This window comes from Aythya ferina, assembly GCF_964211825.1.
Source record: "Aythya ferina genome assembly, chromosome: 21".
Taxonomy (NCBI): domain Eukaryota; kingdom Metazoa; phylum Chordata; class Aves; order Anseriformes; family Anatidae; genus Aythya; species Aythya ferina.
Genome location: NC_140319.1, coordinates 6,366,530 through 6,385,664, shown reverse-complemented (window position 1 = coordinate 6,385,664; position 19,135 = coordinate 6,366,530). Strand labels below are relative to the sequence as shown.

General features: G+C 41.8%; 1 protein-coding gene across 9 annotated transcripts in view; it reads left to right on the top strand.

The window, feature by feature from the left end:
* CAMTA1 (calmodulin binding transcription activator 1) overlaps positions 1–19,135 on the top strand; it is a 329,904-nt gene that overhangs the window by 304,088 nt on the left and 6,681 nt on the right. For 4 of the 9 annotated variants that reach the window (XM_084495059.1, XM_084495061.1, XM_084495062.1 and 1 more), the window contains 9 exons: positions 51–366; positions 748–1,271; positions 2,277–2,464; positions 2,894–3,140; positions 3,608–3,679; positions 4,627–4,647; positions 7,431–7,624; positions 7,820–7,894; positions 12,875–12,905. In XM_084495059.1, coding sequence (XP_084351185.1) covers positions 51–366; positions 748–1,271; positions 2,277–2,464; positions 2,894–3,140; positions 3,608–3,679; positions 4,627–4,647; positions 7,431–7,624; positions 7,820–7,894; positions 12,875–12,905 — 1,668 coding nt within the window. The remainder of the gene's footprint in view (positions 1–50; positions 367–747; positions 1,272–2,276; positions 2,465–2,893; positions 3,141–3,607; positions 3,680–4,626; positions 4,648–7,430; positions 7,625–7,819; positions 7,895–12,874; positions 12,906–19,135) is intronic. The other 5 variants (XM_084495060.1, XM_084495066.1, XM_084495067.1 and 2 more) reach the window with 3 other exon arrangements.

Here is a 19,135-nt window from a genome sequence, read left to right as displayed (position 1 = left end):
AGAAGGGAGGTCTACCAATGGGTCACTTCTTTGTTTGTTTGTTTTTTCAGATGTGGGCATGTGCCCTGGGCCACATGGATGCAGCTGTTGTGCTGTATAAGTGGGACCGCCGAGCCATCTCTATTCCTGATTCCCTTGGGAGACTGCCACTGGCAATTGCCCGGTCTCGGGGCCATGTAAAGTTGGCAGAGTGCTTGGAGCAGCTACAGCGTGATGAGCAACCTCAGCTTGGGCAAAACCCCAGAATTCAGTGCCCCTCAAGCACAGACTCCAGCACAGAGAGCTGGGTGTCCCAGTGGCACAGTGAACTTATTGCCTCTCAAGAGCCTCAGAAGGGAGTCACTGTGATTTCTAGTACAAACACAGGTAAGACAACCCTGATGGCATGCACTGCTTTGATGAGATGTGACATGTAAAATCATGGAGCAAAGACCTCACCTGGGTGGCAAATGCCACCTGTAGCCCTGCTGGCCATGCTTAACTGCTTTTTTTGTATACTCTTGCATAAGTATTGGGAAAAGAACCAAGAATGTCTGCTTTAGAAAGATGTGTGTATCTGAAGAAGAATTGAGGTAATATCCTCCCTGGGTGACAGTTACTTCTTTGCATGTACTTGACACCCATACATTTTAGTGTCCTAGAGCATGGCATGAATTTCCACCTGCTGCTCTGCAGCAGAAGCTGTTGTAGCTCCTACAGCAATCACGTTGCATACTTCATTTTGACCATTGATCTGTTTGTTTCCAGAGTTGAGACGACCAAGATCAGAACCTTCCAGTTACTACAGTAGTGAGACTCAGAAAGATTACCCTGCACCCAAAAAGCATAAGCTGAGCCCTGAATATTTTCAAGCCCGGCAAGAGAAGCTGCTTTCCACTGCACTGAGTCTGGAACAGCCAAGTGTCAGAAAGCAGAACTCCAGCTCCAAGCAATCCGCCACTGAGACAATCAGCCCCAGTGAAGGGATAAGGGACTATGGCCAGGAGCTCTCCCAGCACATCCCAGAAGCTGCTGGGTACCGGGGCTCTGGCAGCCAAGCAGGCATCAAATGGAACCCAAAAGACATTTATATTGGTGTGTCTGCGGTGCAGGTGACAGGGAGCCAGAAGGGGACTGCTCTGGGGAAGGACACTGTAGCCCATCGGCTACGCCAGCGAGAGCAGATGAACGTGCTGATGATGGCTGACAGGGAAATGGTGGATGCAGAACTCTTGTCTTATAGGGACAATGTAGGGGATGAGGACTGCTTACCCCACATGGATGACTTGCAGGTAAACATAATCATAGCACCAAGATCGTCCAGCATGAGACAACTCTGTCAGCCTCTTCTGCTCAGCCACATGTCTTGGCTGTGCAGAAGAGCGTGACTGAGAGAAACTTTTGTGGAAGCTTTTAGCTCTGTCAAGGCTAAGGGAAGGCCTGTAGGGGTGACATCTTGGTGGGGGTCTGTTATAGACCGCCTAATCAGGATGAAGAGATGGATGAGGCATTCTATGAGCTGCTCTCAGAAGTTGCATAATTGCCAGCACTCGTTCTCATGGGAGACTTCAACTTCCCTGATGTATGCTGGAAACTGCAGAGAGGAAGCAGTCCAGGAGGTTTCTAGAGTGTGTGGAAGACAGCTTCCTGACACAGCTGTTACGAGAGCCGACCAGGGGAGCTGCCCCACTAGACCTCCTCTTCACTAACAGAGAAGGACTGGTGGGTGTTGTGAAGGTTGGGGGCTGTCCTGGGTAGAGTGACCATGACATTGTGGAGTTCTCTATTCTTGGTGATGTCAGAAGGGTAACTAGCAAAACTGCTGTCTTGGACTTCTGGAGGGCAAACTTTGACCTGTTCAGGACACTTGTTGCAGAGGTCCTTTGAGAATCACTCCTGAAAGGCAAAGTGTTCCAGGGAGCCTGGATGCTCCTCAAGGTGGAAATTGTAAAGGAGCAGGCTGTTCCTGAGTCCCATAAGGCGAGCTGGAGCAGAAGAAGACTGGCGTGGATGAACCGGGAACTTCTTTTGAGACTCTGGGAGAAAAAGAGTATGCCGTCTGGAAGAAGGGACAGGCTACTTGGGGAGAGTACAAAGAATGCTAAGATATGCAGGGAGGAAGTTAAAAAGGCAAAAGTCCATCCTGAACTCAGATTGGCCACTGCAGTAAAAGAGAACAAGAAATCCTTTTACAAATATATTAACAGTCTTTGACGTACAAAGCTGGGTTGTGACATGCAAACACAAGGCTCTTGTTACCAGTCAGTAAGAGATTGCTCTCCTTTCCCCCTCCTCAGGTGAATATGATGACACTTGCAGAGCACATTATTGAAGCTACGCCTGACAGGATCAAGCGGGAGAATTTTGTGCCAATGGAGTCGCCGCTGGTAGAGAGAACGGAGAGTGCTGCCATGAGCACCACAATGAGCTGGCTGGCCAGTTACCTTGCTGATGTTGATCATCTGCCGAGTGCTGCACAGATAAGGTCAGTAAGAGTTGAGAAGTTGCTCTGGGATTTTGGGCAGGCTGAAAAATGGGTGGCATGCACTGATTCTTTAGCCTGCAGATTCTGTTTCTCAGTGGCACTCAGTGCTGGTGCTCCGAGCCCAGCCACACCCTCATGCACAAAGGTATCATTGCCAACACAGCTACAAATTCATGGAAGAATGGGAGTGCATGCAAGAGGGGAAGTGCAACAAAATTGCAGTACCATAAGGTCTGACTTGTGACTTCTCTTCCAATGTCAAGCCTATGCAATACAGCACAGTCAGCCTTAGGAATGTGGAATGTTGGTTGGAGAGGGAGAGGGGAGCTTGAGCTTCTCCCTTAAACAGACAAATGTTCCGTTCCCTATCTGTGATGCCAGTTCAGCTGCTTTGTGAGCCAATAATTCCTACTGTGATTGATATTTCAGAAGTCTGTATAGTGAACCCTTGACCCCTTCTTCGAACACCAGCTTGAGCCCTGCAGGCTCGCCAATCAGTGAAATAGCTTTTGAGAAACCCAGCCTTCCCTCGGCAGCCGACTGGTCTGAATTTCTGAGTGCATCCACCAGCGAGAAGGTAGAGAATGAGTTTGCACAGTTAACTTTGTCTGATCACGAGCAGAGAGAACTCTATGAAGCTGCCAAACTCGTCCAGACAGTGTTCAGGAAATATAAGGTATGTGGCCAAAACATCCGATGTCTTCCTCGTTAGGTGTGAGAGTACAGTTTGTTACAAAAGGACACGTGGGTAATACCCACCCTTGGGATTAGGAAAAAAAAAAATAGTTTGTTATAACCTTTTCAGTGCTCCTGGCACTCACATGTTGATGTTTACCCAGCATCTACCATACCAGAGAGCATGCACAGCACTCAAAAAATCACATCCTCAAAATAAACCCTAGAGATTCTGGCAAATTGCCAGAAGTGATCACTGTAAAGGTCAATTTTGAGGGTTTCTATCTTATATAGATTGGGTACAGGGACATCTCTAGGAAATGGCTACACCTGAATCAGACTATGATTAGGAGAAGATTTAGAATTCAGTGCCCTGCAAGTTGCTGTGAGCCACTTATGTTCTTACAATATCTGTCCTGTTTTTTGTTGAGGTCTGATTAATTGTTGCTGCTTTACGTTTCCACGCAGGGTCGTCCTCTCCGGGAACAGCAAGAGGTGGCTGCTGCTGTCATTCAGCGTTGCTACCGAAAATACAAACAGGTAATCAAGGAAGTGAAATTCTATGAAACACACAAGTGCAACAAACACGGCCCTCTATAACAGGAATTATCCCACTGTATTTCTCTTGTATGCTTTTCAGCATGCAGCAATGAAATACCCTGCTTAGACAAAATTAAAAACAAAAGAAAATCTGTATCCTGAGTCTTAATTCAGAGAGTGCTTCCTTCAAAGGATTTTGTTTGTGATGCCTGCATTTTTGCTGTGAGATAGAGGGCAATAATGTATTCTACATTGGCCAATATGCATGCTATTGTCTGGTGAAACTATTCTCTGACTAGTTGCTTGCCAAATTTCATTGTGAAATTGAAGTTGGTTTTGCCTTCAATAAGGGCAAAGATGAAACATAGTTTTTTATTTCGCACATACTCAACTTTTAAACTATGGGAAGTCCCGTGTTTAAGCTTGATGCAGCTTGTTCCAGGACTGAGACTGTTCTCCAAACTCTAGTTGGAGACATGTTTTTAGGCTGAGTTCTCAACCCCAGAAAAAGAAGACTTTTTTTGGTGGAGGCTACAGCCCAGCTCCATATTTTTGCTGTACCTTGCTAGACTCAAGCTGTCCATTGCCTTACAGGCATGGTATATAAAACGAAAGGCAAGATGCTGTACTCTTTCACAACCTTCAAAAAAGTTTATTTGGGAAGCCTTTCTAGTGTTAGGTGACTGCATTGTGATTTACATTCAAACTTGTCACGTGGCTGTCATTCTGGAGTGGTGCTTTCTGTAAAACTTAAATTCCTTTCAAAAACTTAATTGAAACTTAATTCCTTTCAAAATCTGTGTGACAAACTGTTTTGCCTTGGATCCTGGAATCACATCTTTTTGAAAGAAGATTTTTGGTTGGTTGGTTTTGGTTTGGTTTTGTTTTTTTTCAGTTCTTTATTTGTAGAACTAACATTAACTATGTATTTTCTGTTTCTCCCTAAGCTTACTTGGATAGCCTTGAAGGTAATACAAATACAAACACTGTTTTGGGAACCGTCCCCCTTAAGTCACAAACTTTCACATTCAGTATAAACCAGGGGAACCTGGCATTTAGTAAAATGTTTTAATAGTATCCACTAATAAATTCCTGTGGTAGATAAATCACTGACAAATCAAACCTCTTTTGGGAGTTATGCAGGGGCTGCTGTGCCACAGCATGTCAACAGGAAAGTACAATGTAAAAATTAAAAAAAAGTGTCCTGCTTCTACAGGTGCTCATATAAGCAGCGATGGGCTGAGGTGCAGGCAATTTCAAGATTCAAGAATGTTTTGCAGGCAATTTCAAGAGCAGAAGCTTTCCTTTGTTGCTACTTATTAACTTTCACTTTACGATCGTTCCCTTGGCATTCAGGGAGCATAGGGGAACATTTATGCCACCCACGCAGCTGATGTGCTCTCCATTCTACCTGCCTTCCAAAGGATTTTGAGCATTCCTCTTTAAAACACCTAGGCCATGGATTCCTTAGACCACTGTCTCTTGTACTTTGCTGCTCTTGCTGGGGGCATGGCAGTTAATGACAACCTTATATTGTTCATGGCCAATAATTTTGTACTGTAAAGATGGATTTTCCAGCTGTGCAATGTCTCATTCAGATACTGCAATCAGCTGAGCTTTTCTCAAAGCTAGCCAGGATGCAGGGCATGGTTTTCCTGGAGATAATGTGTCTCGAGATGATTTTCCATCCTCAGCTTCCTCCAGCACCACAGATTTGTATCAGTTAAGTATTCTTCTATCAGGGCAGGAGAGCTGAACTTCCTTTGGACTGCTGAACTAGCTGAGACTTGCCTCTTTGAAGATCAGGTCATTCCTCCATTTATCTTCTTCCCAGTTGGAGGGAAAGGAGGAAGAGAGGGAGTCTGGGGAGTTGTGGGTGGCCCAGAGATTCAGTACTTGGGCAGGTAGTCATCCAAGTGGGTCTTAGAGTTGAATGCAAACACACTGAGGTCTAGTCTATCCAGAGAATTTTCTCTTTCACATGCCTTGTTCCTCTGTTATGTTACTATATCACTGGGATCAGCACAGGCTTATGGACAGATGAGAACAGTCATAGCTCACATCACTGTTTCATACTTAAGCCCTTCTATTCAGGGGTTTGTAACTCAGCCACAGAAGTGCCCTCTGGGCTTAAAATTGGAAGGAAAAACATCACCAGCTTGTGAGCAGACTTATTGAAAACAACTAATTCAAAAACACAATCTGGCCTATTTAATTATAAATGTATAAAGCAGGAGAAGAAGAAAAAAGGCAAAATATAACTGCACCTAATGACTGCTTCAATTCCAAAAAGTGAAATTTGGTAAATAGTGGTCTGTTATAATATTGAAGGGATTTTTGCTTTTGGGATGGTGTTGGGTTTTTTTGATTGTTTGCTTTTTTTTTTTTTTTCCCCAATAGACAAGAGAAGTCTATTAAGATATGCTAGGACATTACTTTATAGAGAGCAGTGGCTGCTGTGTCTGTGTCTCACCTGTCTGATAAAGTGAGCAGAAGTCATAGCTGATAAAATGTCCAGGAATAACAGTGCTAAAATGCTTGAAAGTGATAAAGCTTTCAAAATAACACTCTGTCATAATGTTAGTTAAAAGGTATGATTGCAACTTCTATAGATTATTCTACATCTCTATTAACCTTACAGAAGATGGCTTTTTAAAATATTTATGATGGTGTATGGTTTCTGTTAAGTGGCCATCTACCTGCGCATTTTAAAAGAAAAGGGCATAAAATAAAGATTTGCTTTTAACGTGTTTATTCATGCTTTGTTTGAAATCACAGGGATAGAAATAATACAGCAGTGCTACAGGGAATTCTGAATGTAACTGCTTGTACAGATTTGCATGTTCAATGGATGCTTATTTATAGACTTCTAATGAGAATTAGTTTTGTCAATGATTTGTTTTGTTTAAGTTACATGTTATTCTATTTGAAATGTTTGGATTTAAATGGGTATATGAGCAATAAAAACTTTTACAGGATTGTGTTGCAGTGCAGAAAAAGCTGTTTTAAGTTGGCTTTTCAAAGTTATTTGTCCTAAGGAAATGAAATACACATGTGAACACCAAAATAGGTTCTGAAAGTAATTCATTCACAAGATACATTTAAGTGAAGACATTTAAAAAGTGTATTTTGTCTTTTGCTAATTTGTTAGCATTTTGGAATACTTGTGCTGCTTTATTCGTATAGTTACTTAGATAGGTGTATTTTGCTGCTGTTGCTATGAGTCTTGACAAATAATAGCTGCACAGAAATGAGCATCCTATACTTTTAATCAGATTTCTGCATGCAAGGGAAACAAACAGTTCATCTAAGTGTACTTGATTGAATTGTTTCTCTCTAATGCAGAACCACTCCAGTAAAAATATGAAACAGTGTAAACACAACTCAGGACTGGCTCCAGAAAGTTGGTTGTGAGTGTAGTACAACTGGATCTGGCCATTATCATATACTCATAGAGCCGTTGATGGCTAGGCGTTAAAACCAATCCCATCAAACTGTTCCATTGACAGCAAAACAGGTAGTTGCTTTCCTGATGCAGACCAGGTTCTGCACCTGACTTCATAGTTGTTCTGGTTTGCTGTAGCCCCTTCCTCAAGGAGTTCCCAATCAGTGAGTAGGTCCTCATTTGCTTTACATCATGTCTTAGCAGTGCAAGTGGCCTTTCACTGTAGAAACCTGCTTCTTGCTGTTACTGCTTTTTTGTTTTGTTTTGTTTTTGGAGTGCCTCAGCTTTTCTTTGTTTTTCTTGTAGTATGCACTTTATAAAAAGATGACACAAGCTGCCATTCTTATCCAGAGCAAATTCCGAAGCTATTATGAGCAGAAAAAATTCCAGCAGAGCCGAAGAGCCGCAATGCTGATCCAGCAGTACTACCGCAGCTACAAAGAATGTGGGAAGAGGAAGCAAAACCGTCGGGCAGCCACCATTGTACAACAGAAACTCAGGTGAGTTGTTGGGATTGTTAAGTGCTACCAGGATCTTTTTATATGACATTGTTTACACTGGTCGGGGTTGTGCTGTAGTTTAAATAGGCCAGTGAGATAACTACAGTGGTTCGTAGGATGATTATTCTTGCATTTGCTACTGTCATCCACAGTTTTGCCTGTGCTTCAAAGTTGTTTTTTTGTGTGTGTGTTTAGAAGCAGTCTGCTTACCAAGAAACAGGATCAAGCTGCTCGCAAGATCATGAGATTTTTACGACGCTGCCGCCACAGGTACAGCATTACCTTATGGTATCTGCCCTTCAGTAGAGCAATTTAACAATATTCAAGTGTGTCAGCAGGGAGTGCAATGTAAGGGATAATAGAATCAACTCTCTACAGATCTTTTAATCAAATAACAAAGCACAGCTGCTTCCAAGATACACTCACAGAAAGGGAATCTTTAACTTAGGACTGTTGCTGAAATAGAATCATCATGTTCACTTCCACTGCTGATACAGTAAAGCAGCCAAGGTCATGTCAGGCAGACACAGAATAAAGAAATATTGAGTTAAAAAAAAAAAAGGCAAAAGGTTTTTAAAGTTGGATTTGAGGATGTTGGGAGCAGGGCGGAGAGGGGATAAGCTCTTTGAAGGATAGGTACAGCTTATAAATGCTACATAGCTCTGTATGCTGCACAGACTGTTTGTGGTATGTGGTAAAATGCAAAATGTGATATCTTGTGTATACCAGAAATACTTTTAGTTTAGTCACAAGGGTCAATTGGTAGACTGTTGTCAAATATAGCTTCTTTTTAATGTGGACAGGTGGAATGTGCCAGCAAAGTAGAAAGTAGTTCACTTCAGCCACTCCACACATAGTAACTGGGAGTACAGACAAAGACATGAAGATGAATTCTCTCCTGTCAGTGTGAAAACATGAGCATGCTTGCCAAAGTGCTCACTTGAAAAATGAGGCAGGTTGACACATGACACTACTGTGCCAGTACTCTGCTATATGCAGAGTGTCTGTCCTGATTTTCCAATGAAAGGAGCCCATATATGATCAGTTTGCAAACTGGAAATTTGCCTAGACAAAAGTAAATTTAGATGTTTCTGACTCTGCTCTCCATTCTCACCACACACACATCTCATCTGCTAGCAGGAGCTGGTCTGACCTAATATATTTTAAAGCATGTATAGTTAAGCCCAGTGATGTCTGAGAGTAAACAGAGCTCTGAAAGTCAGAGACGCATGTGATAAACTTGATTTTAGACACATGACTCTAGTGACGCGGAAGATTTTAGAGCTGCAGTTTGCAGGAGGTTGGTGTGACTCATGTTGTGCAAGGACATCTTACCTCCAGGTTCAATGGCAAGTAACATGCAGATAAGAAAGAGGGCTTTATAGCTTCCAGGACAGTTCTAAATGCATTTGAAACAGCCACAGTAGATCATGAAGAAGCACATATGGCTTTGTGCTCATAGCGGGGTGTATGGAAGGGACTAAAAGGTTTGTTTGATCATGTTCATTAGGCAGCTTGTCCCACTGAATTAGACAGATTTGAAATTTATATCCTCTCAGATCTGCTTGAGGTCCAGGCAGTCCCTGGGAAAGCCACCTACCTGTTGCCATCTTTGAAGCTTATGGAGTAAAACTGCCAGATGCTCTTACAGCTGACTTGCATGCCCAAGTCCAGAGAATGTCACGATTAGTTTTATCACTGGGTTTCCCAATAATGTCTGGAATGCGCATTGTACTTCATTCATGCTTCATTAGATCTTCCTCTGTCAAGTAGCCTAGACTCTTCAGAATTGCCCATGGTTCCAGCAGTTCTTCTTGCCTTCAGCTCATTGCCTTCCTCTTTCTCAGCATCTCCTATTTCCTTCTTAGAGCAAGACCTACTCATCTGCATCACTGAAGTTTGCAGGCAAGTCACTTCCCCTTTGCCTGTAGCCTGATCTTTCTTTTGAGCAGCATTGTCCCTGCTGCCGTGTACCTCTGGGAGAAGGGTTTAGGTCTTGTGTATTTCTAGACAAGCAATAAGAACAAGAATCAGGTGGGGGGAATCCATTGTGAGGTGTTCTCCGGCTTCTGTCATGCTGCACAGAAACTCGAACTTCTGCAACAGTGCAGCCTTGTATGTATCTGTAGGCACTTTGTTAAAGATTATGGTGTCTTGGGAAGTAGTCCATGGTTCCTGGTTAGGATGCAACAGAGGGAAAGAAATATTTCTATCGAAGATGTGACCGTTTCAAAACTGCCTTGCATTTTCTTCTGAAATGAAAACAATCACAGTCATGGTCATGTACTTTTTCTAAACAATTATAAGGGTTTAAAACTGTGTTAGTGTTATTAATATTAACAGACGCAAACTTTTATCCAGGAGCATTTTGGCATCAGCAAATGCCAAAAATAAAAGCAAAATTTCCCATATATGATAAAAACAGTGTTGAGAATCTGTTTGACACCAATATAACTTTAGAGAACTTCTTAAAAATTTGTGAAAAGTTTGGGCCTCTTTTCCCATATTCCCCCTCCTTGTCAGAAAAGCTTGAAGTAAGCAGTTAAAAAAGAAAGATTTTTTTTCCATAGTAGTTGGTGCTCTGTGCATGTAGGCTAAATCTGTGATCCTGGGATGATGCCACAGGGATATCTCATGGGCCCTTGGGTCCTCCTGACTTCAGGTACCGTACAGAGTGATCTGGTCCTTGTGCTTGCTTGAGCTTGTTGAACAATGATATGCCACTGAGGTTCATAGCCCTTTATTACCACACAGGATTTTGAAGGTAAATGGATTTAAGTGTTTTGCTTGTGTAAGCAACTGCAAAGGGATGGTGTAAAAGTGGAAGTAATACAGATGTAGTTACTAAACCAGACATTTACCTGTTCACTGTCTCAGTTGACTCTGAAACTGTCCCATTTGCTTCCTCACCTGGCTGGAAGGAGCCAAGGGCGAGAGCCATGTGCTTTCCCCAGCACAGCCACGTCCTGGCCTTGGACCATTTGCGTTCTTTCCTTCCAAAGCCAGGCCCTGCAACCTTCTTTCAGTGCTGCCCTGTTCATTGTGCGTGTACACTGGGGTACTAGGTGGCAAGACAAGGTAATTGGTTCCTTCTCATCTGCTGCTCTTCAAGCTTTCAATCTCTTTTTTTTTTTTTTTTTTTAACTTTCTCTTCTGTATCTTAATAATTAGACTTATTCCTTGCTACTTGGCTTTTCTTGCTTACATACTTCTAAAGATAATGTAATGAAACTTAGGATGTTAAATAAGTTTAAAAACACCTACATATATATATGCCTCATAACTTTGCCCTTTCAGCCTCCTATGTAATGCTCATATAGGATACAACTGATGGCAGTGTCCCCGGTACAATTCCACACACAGTTTCAGGGGTACTGCTTTTGAAATCCCACCACAGACTCCTGTTGAAATGCTCAAAATTAGCACATGTCTGCTGTAAACAGGAAACTAAGAAAGCCTAAAATACATCATCCATCCAAGCTCCTGAACACGCAGGGATAAGCCCGAACAACAAGTGTTATTTATTGCTCTTTATCATAAAAATGGCACGAGGCTACTTGTTAAACCACAGTGCCTTGTCAGTACTGGAGATAGAAATGACTGATATTTTTGGAAAATCTGGGGGAGTGACAGAGAAAAGAGAGTGTATACAGGAACATCAAAGCAGGATCTTGTAGCAGATGCCTGTCAGCTGATAGACAAGGCAGGATGTAAAAGCCACTTGCAGTCTGTCATACAGATATTGAGCTAAGTGAAAAGGCAGTGAATTCTTAAAGTTCAAAATTCAACCTCAAAAAAAAAAAAATTGACTTTTGTTCACATACAGATTCTGTTGCTGGAGTTTTACTGAGAGATTATCCTGTAGCCTTTATGCAAGGGTTACTCAGGCTTTCTCCTGGTAACCATCTGGTTGCTTACTTTTCACACATTTTTTAAATAGATCAGAGTCTAGTTTAAGCCAATTATGAGAACTCTTTCTAGGCTAACATTCAGAAGAACAGCTTAACTGATCTTCCTGTTCCATTTTTTTTTTTAAATTAGCTTTTTGTCACAAATACCAAGTAGAGCAAACATGATTCCTATCAGCTTGAGGATCCATGTCAGTGTGTGTAAATAAGTATGTCGGTCTTGTGATCTCTGATCTCCTGAGCTTATGCTTGTTGCCTGATCAGACAGTATTTCTAGCGTTTAGACAGTTAATGATGTGGTTGGAGCTCTTTTAGTAATGGATGAGTAGACATTGCTGAAAATCAGAAGAGGGATGTAAGTTTTGGTTGAGTGTATTCTTACAGAAGATATTAGCACTCTACTGGCTGAATGTTAGCAGGCATCATGAAGACAAAAGTAGTCATTCATCAGCAGCAGTCATTCTGATTTCTGATGCTCAGATATATTTTTTCCTTTTGACTTTAAAAAAAATTGTTTATTCATCTGTTGTCATGTTGTCAAAAATCTGGTGAAAAAATGCATCAACCATAGCACGGTACCAACATGACTTGTAGCTGAAGTGTTGGTTGTAGAGAATGAGAAACACAACCTTCCTGGCCTGATAGGAGAGCTTCACCCATCATTGTTCCTTGCCCAGACCTCTCCATTCATTGGCATTTGGCTTTCAACCTAAAATTAGCTGTTACACATACTATGAATTGGCTTGTCTCCTGGAATACTGTCCTGTGTGAGACAGAATTAAAGGTTTAAGCATTTAATAGTTTTGGAAAGAATCTGCCTATTTAGTGTTTTCCAACTACTTTAGAGCTGTAAGGAAAACTGAGAGCTCTGAAGTAGGTTTGGGTTATCTGAACTGAATCCAGATGTGATCCATACAGTCAGCTTTCTCCAGGAAGATAATGTTCTATTTCCTATTCTTTCTCTGAGTTCTATGAAAACTTCGTTCTTCTGAGAAGTATCTGCACCACTGCTAGGCTGTGCTGCAGTGTTTTTTATGGAGTAGTGTTTGGCCTGAGTTAGAAATCAGATAGTTGTTGCAAGAAGGGAAAGCAAGATGCAGCTGGAAATACCATGGGGATGACAGTATTGGATTTATTTATTTCCTGCCCTAAAACACCTCAACAAAGGACTCCTCTTCCCTGGTAAAGAGGAGGAGTCCGGTAGGCAGGAGGTGGGAAGGATTCTCTCTCTCCAGGCAAGCAGAAGTGTTGTCTCCTTCTCCCTGAACTGAATCTTTTGGTAAGGTATGGTTATTGCCATGTGTGTGCTAATAGCTCTTTGGTATTGTTTTGCAATCTGAAGCCCACTGGTGGACCATAGGCTGTACAAAAGGGTGAGTGTAGCTGCCTGCTAGCCAGTTCCTCTCTTCCATTTTAAATATTTTTGCTTTCTGCTTGCTTGCATGGGGCTGCAGCCAAGATATGCCAGTAAGTTTCACCTCCATTAATTATATAAACAGAAACCTGTATAAACTAACCCTACTGCAATGACTAACACTGCTGCTTTTATAACAGGACAGAGCTCTGCAGTAGATGTTACCAATGCATGAACATGTGAAAAAGGACGTGTATTCATCATGGGCATGCTTAGGCGGTGGTGGTGTTGGGATATTTTACAGTATCCAAATAGACTGTTAGTAGATCTTGGAACTTGACTGTGTCTGCATTTACATACCCTCAATGAATAACGATGTCCTTCGTTGTGAGAATGTAATGGCATTCAGGCTAGAAGCTGCTGTACAGGTGCAGCTTACGCTAGATGGGTATTTGTTTCTGCCGGAGCCAGAGTGAAGTAGAAGAGCTCTTCACACTGTTTTTTTTCTTCCTAAGATGACTAAGCACCAATGCTTATCTTCCAGAAGTTGCTCTTCGGTAAGTTACACATCTGGTTACCTTGCCAGGGCCAGCTCTTTGCTACCCAACAGAAGAGTGAGGATACACCAGTGTTCCCATGGAAGGTGACAGTCCCTGTATGAGCAGAGGATGCTGTGGCTTCCAAGACACGTGTGCCTGAGTTGTCAGCAGGACTGCTCAATATCACTTTGAATTTGAGAGGCTGTAGGACAACAGAGTTTATATTCTTTGGCAGAAGCTGCAGCTGGAAATAGCACTGTGTTCATTACTACTATTTCAAGAGGAATTGTGTGAACTCTTGTTCTTGTAGCATTCAGAATAGAAAACTGAACTGTTGATTGTGGAGATTTACTGACCTTGAAATGCAGAGATGATTTTTGCAGTTTAGGATTGAGCGTATAAATCAGGCATAAGACTGCTGGAGGCATCATTACTGGTTTAACTATTGACCCTAATAAAGAAGCAATAACTAATGATGTTTCTTTCAAAACTTTCAACATTTTCGTTGCACATTCTTAGATTTTTACAACTAAGAGTTTGGGTTCTTTAATAACAACCAGTGAAGCAAGAATGTCTTGAAATGGGAATAGAGGCCCAGATGTGCCTTAACTTTTTGAGTCCTTGATTTGATGGATTTTGCCCTGATGGAGGAAGAGAAATGTTGCTCTTGATTGCAGAGGCACCAGTGCTGTGCCACAATTTGCTAGCCAGAACGCCATAGATCCAGCTCTTATGAATTATGTTAATGTATGTTTCATCTAATGCAGGTTAAATCAGGAATAGTGTAAGAATTTCTTGCATTCCTTTAATGGTGGACCAACTGGGTGGCTTGTTTTTACTAATCTGATTCTTTGGGTATAGTTAAGGCTGGTGCTTTTTGATCTACAGTTGTGTGTATGGTTTCAAAGGCCTCTTGGGGGGGGAACATAATTTGGTTTTGAAAACAAATCAGTTTAAGTAACTTAAAAAAAAAAACAGTCATTCTGATTAGATACATCAACCTATCTTTGTTGTAAGGGTATTGGTAAGTGTTGATCTCTTTTTCTTATAAAAGTAGACGAGTTTAACTATCTTGGGGTCAGCTGCCATATGCTGTAGGACAGTAATGAATGCTGCAGACAAACAAGGATATTTTCTTGAGCTACCGGTAGGGCAGGACACACAGTGTGTACGAAAACAACTAGCATAGCTTCCAGCCTTTCCTGTTTTGCAGTTTTGGTGCTCTCTTCTCAGTCTTCCTTCTCTCCAGGTAATTTTTGCTAAACTGATGGGGCTGGCCACGTGCAGGCATGCCTGCTAGATTCCTGCTGTGCCCCAGATGTGGGTGCCTCTGCCTTGCTGTCCACAGGCTTGGGATGCCAGCAGAAAGCCCCACTATGAGGTCAGGGTGCATGCTGCAACCCTGGGTGCTGCACAGGCTGGAAGCTACACTGCATTCCCCACTAGCAGCACCATGTGTGTGTAACCTTTGCACATCAAACATGAGGGGGGTATATTTTAAGACCTTTGTTCCGTGATTAGGAAAAATGATTTAAACTTATAATGTGCATACCAAAGCGGGCTAGTTGCATTCAAAACTGAAAAAGTGCTATGTGTGACTTAAACACAGACAAGTAAAGTAATTGTTCTTGTGTGCCTTTCCATTCAAGGCTAGGTGTCTGAGTTGGAGAGCAGATGCATGCTGCAGTCTCAAGGTATACTAAAGCTGATTCGTGTTATGTGTTCAGTGCACCTAGTACAGGAGACTGTGAAGAGCAGTCCATATGTGAGACCTCAGTACATGCATTTTGAAAGCTTGCTAGTTAAGTGAACGGTTGGTGGACAATAGTGTATATTCTGTGAATACATACCAACACTACGTGATGTGTTTCAGTCTTCTGTTAGTTCACATGTATGGGATGGAAAACAGCAGTATAGCTGCTGTATTGTATTGGGTGCTCTACAGGGAGACTGAGCACCCAGATAGAATTGGAGAAGCAAGAGCAGGGTGCAAGGACACAGCTAGCACCCAATTCCCTGGGCATGAGCAAAGCCAGGGAAAGCCATCCCAAGGGCATGCTCCGTGGGCATGGTGACTCAGCTCAAGGTCCCTTTGACAGCCCAGTCACCAGTATTGGACAATTAGTTGTTGCATCTTAAGACTTCACATTTGTAAAAGCAAATCAAAAATTACCAGAAAGCAGATTTACAGATTCTGAAGGTTTAGTAGTATATGCAAGTTTTGCTTTGAATGGCAAATGATGTGGTATACATCAGGAAATCAGGGAGTTGCCACTCCCAGGAGAAGGCTTAATGGCTAGGGTAGATGATCTGAAAGAAGCCCAGAACTTCAGTTATGTTGTTCTTTGAATTGTGTGGGGCTTCACACTGTTATCTCAGGTTTTGTGTACAGTAACATTCAGCTGTTCGAACGGCTGTTGAAAGTTTTGGTAGAAGTAGAATCTGTGAGAAAAATTGACTGGATTAAAATTTCTTTTAGCCAAAGGCAAGAAAAACAAGTATAAGCAAAAAACTATTCCTATGTGTGTTCTAGTGATCTGTCCTTAGCTTTATTAGCATTGTCTGCAGTGGCGGTTTCTAGCACTGAGAGCTCTTCCAAAGAAAATACAGTAATGAATTCTGTTTTACAGATAAAATGCTGTAAGAGCAATCCTTGATATCCTGTGGTAGTATGTGTCAAATTTTCTCATACTCCTCTGTTGGGCTTCACAGGGATGTCTGTTGGTGAAGCGATGAGCTTATGGGAACAGCATTCAGTTGATATTTAATAATACAAGAATACATTGCAGGCAAATGTATTCGTGTACATAGGTACAAGTAAAATATGCTGCTAATATTCTCCCTTTTCCAGTAGGTCAGTGTTTTATTTTTAAGGCAGTGGTTTGTCATTCTGTACATTCTTACAGTGGGACCCAGTCAGTAATGCAGGCATCTGGATTCACCTCTAACGCACATCACTGAAGAAGCATGAATCAGGAAAACAGTTTCAATCATGCTAAATTAACTTGTTCTGCTTAAATGTACTTTCTCTAATTATCTGGAAAACGTTAGCTATAAAATATCACAAAGTCTATCAACTGCTGTTCTGCTGAAATAATAAGTTTGTTATGGCAAGTGATTTTTTTGCTGCTTTGAGTTCATGTACAACATGTGCATATGCTGTTTGTGCTTGCACATATGAAAAGCATTTTGGGGCCCACTGGTTTATCCATATATGCTGAAGGAATGTCTGTAATGTACAAAGTTGATGTATACTGTACACAGACATTGCACTCACATAGTGTGCATACGCAGATAAGTGTTTGCTTCCATGTTTCAGTTTGAGATCAATTTGAAAAGAGGTTTTCATTATTTTTTCTGGATTGATTTGGGTTATATTAAACTGTGAGCAGTAAAGGGAGGAAAGGGGTGACATTTTATGTTCCAACTTAAGTGAGACTAAATTTGCTATCTTAGAATCATAGAATCATTAAGGTTGGAAGAGACCTTCAAGAGCATCCTGCAGTAGAAGTTAAAAGACTTTCTAGAAGAAAAAAAAAAATCCAGTTATTATTGCCTTTAAGTAATAGTTTTACTTCTCAGAGGAATTTAGTCCAGTGGACGTATTTCAGCTGACCAGTGCTTGCTATGCAGAGTTGTCCCTGCTCATCTGTTAAGCCATCCTCTGTAGCTTCCTGTGAAAGAGACCTTTGTAGTCCAGAATCAGGATGTGAACAGGAATATGTCTGATTGAGCTGTTACCCTTTTGCCTCTCAGTAGGCAGGTGATCTAGAGGAGAGCACAAGGAGCAAGTCTCTTCACACTGGTGGCTGATCACTTCCTGCCTGCAGCAAAGCTTAAGTTCTCTCTGGGGCAGAACAGGTGCAGTTGTTATCGATGATAAGTAAAAAGGAATGTATTCATTTATGGTATCTTTCATTTACAAGTAGATTCCCCTTCCCCTACCTCATTTCTTATTTGATTAAATGCTGCTCTCCAGTGTGGGGAGTGTGCACGTAAAACCTGAATTCATTTTCTCTGGTAAGTATAACTTTATTTTCTACCTGAGTAAACAACATTTCCTATATTTTGTTGTTGTCTGCATAACCTTCCCTTTCTTGGCATTTCAGCAATGAACCCCTTCCTACTCCTGTGCAACTAGGACTTCTATTTTTTTAGTATATTTTTAATATACATGTATGCTATGCAGCAGCAATTTCATTTAAGTACCTAGATTTTTATGCTTCTAAATGAGATTGAGAATGGGGGAATGTTATAAGGGATTGAAAAGTCCCATTTGTTCAAGTTTAGGACAATGTGAAAAAAAGTATTGGGATATGCAACGCTACATGCAACAAAATTTTTCAAAGTAATTTCTTCTTTCATTTACCTCTTGCAGGGGGTGAATGTGTTTGGAGCTCAAATGTGTGTGTTAAATTGCAGACCGCATGCTCTGGGGTGTCATTCTTATTGGGCCTTTCTGTCTTTTTTGTTTTGCAACCCAATTGAGATATCTGGAAAAAGGCAAGAGCTCCCTTTTCTTAAATGTCCCACAGGCTATTTCAGCTCTCAGAGCAACAGGTAACTCACCAGAAAGACTACTCTGGCTCCTGCACCCTGTCTGTTAAACTGATCAGCATTGCCAGAACTTACTGCTATAAAACACAGATTCATTAAACATTTTCCTGGCTGGGCATTATGGAGTAAATTTGATGAAGCAGCTTTGTGTTATGCTTTACCCATGAACCCATTGTTTGCTGGAATTCTTTCTCAGTAGGCCTAATTCATTTGCTGACACACTCCCATACAAGACTCGGGGAGGGTGGGTGGGGAGAGAAGTTGCTGCTCGCTTCTGGGGCTGTTGCTTTCTACATTGCTTCAGCACATAATGATGCAACCTCCTGGTATGGTGTCCAAGTAAGTAACACAGTTCAAAGGGCAGAAGCTTTGTCTGGCTGGAGCAATCTGGGAACTGGAACATAGCCCCTGAGTGTCAGGGTTGGAAGCTCATAGGTGAAACCATCTTCTTTTCATGAGTCAGTACTGTGGCCGTGATTCAGACACCTTAGCAGTGATCATCTCTATTGCACGTGCTTTTTCCGTCCATCTGCTCTTCAGCAATTGCTGAGGGAATGACCTTGTACTTTAAAAGTGTTTACCGTCTAGGGGAAATGTTATTCGAGGAGGTTTTTGCTGAAGGCTTCATCAGTGCAAAAGCAAACTTAGAGTCCTTGTAGTTCTGTGCATGGTTTCAGTAGCTATTGAAGTAGGACGGTACTTCTTGTTTGGAGTGTTGCAACAGACAAAGCCTGATACCTTTCCTGGTGTGCTCTGGATTGCAGCCATGTTATCACTTGAACTGTCCTCACCTCCAGTCCCCATGTAATTGGAAGTGCTTTCAGAAGTGATCTAAACCAGCACACTGGTGCCTGTAGATATCTAGCAAGATTTGTATACCATCCATAGCACATGGCCTGCTGGTATGATGTGCTCTCAGCTCTTGGTTTTCTGTTATTAAAACAAAGAAGTCCCACTGTTTGTCTACCAAACTGAACTGGAACATCATCCTTTTCTGCTGCAATAGCCTGTACTGTTCTATAAAATCTGTTAGTGTGCTTCCACCTAGAGTAGTTTATTAATGCTTCTAACTATGGATGCTACACTTTGGCCCTTCTCCCCTATCTGAATTTTGAGAGTGGAAAAAGAGCAATCAAGGTAGATTGTCTTCTAG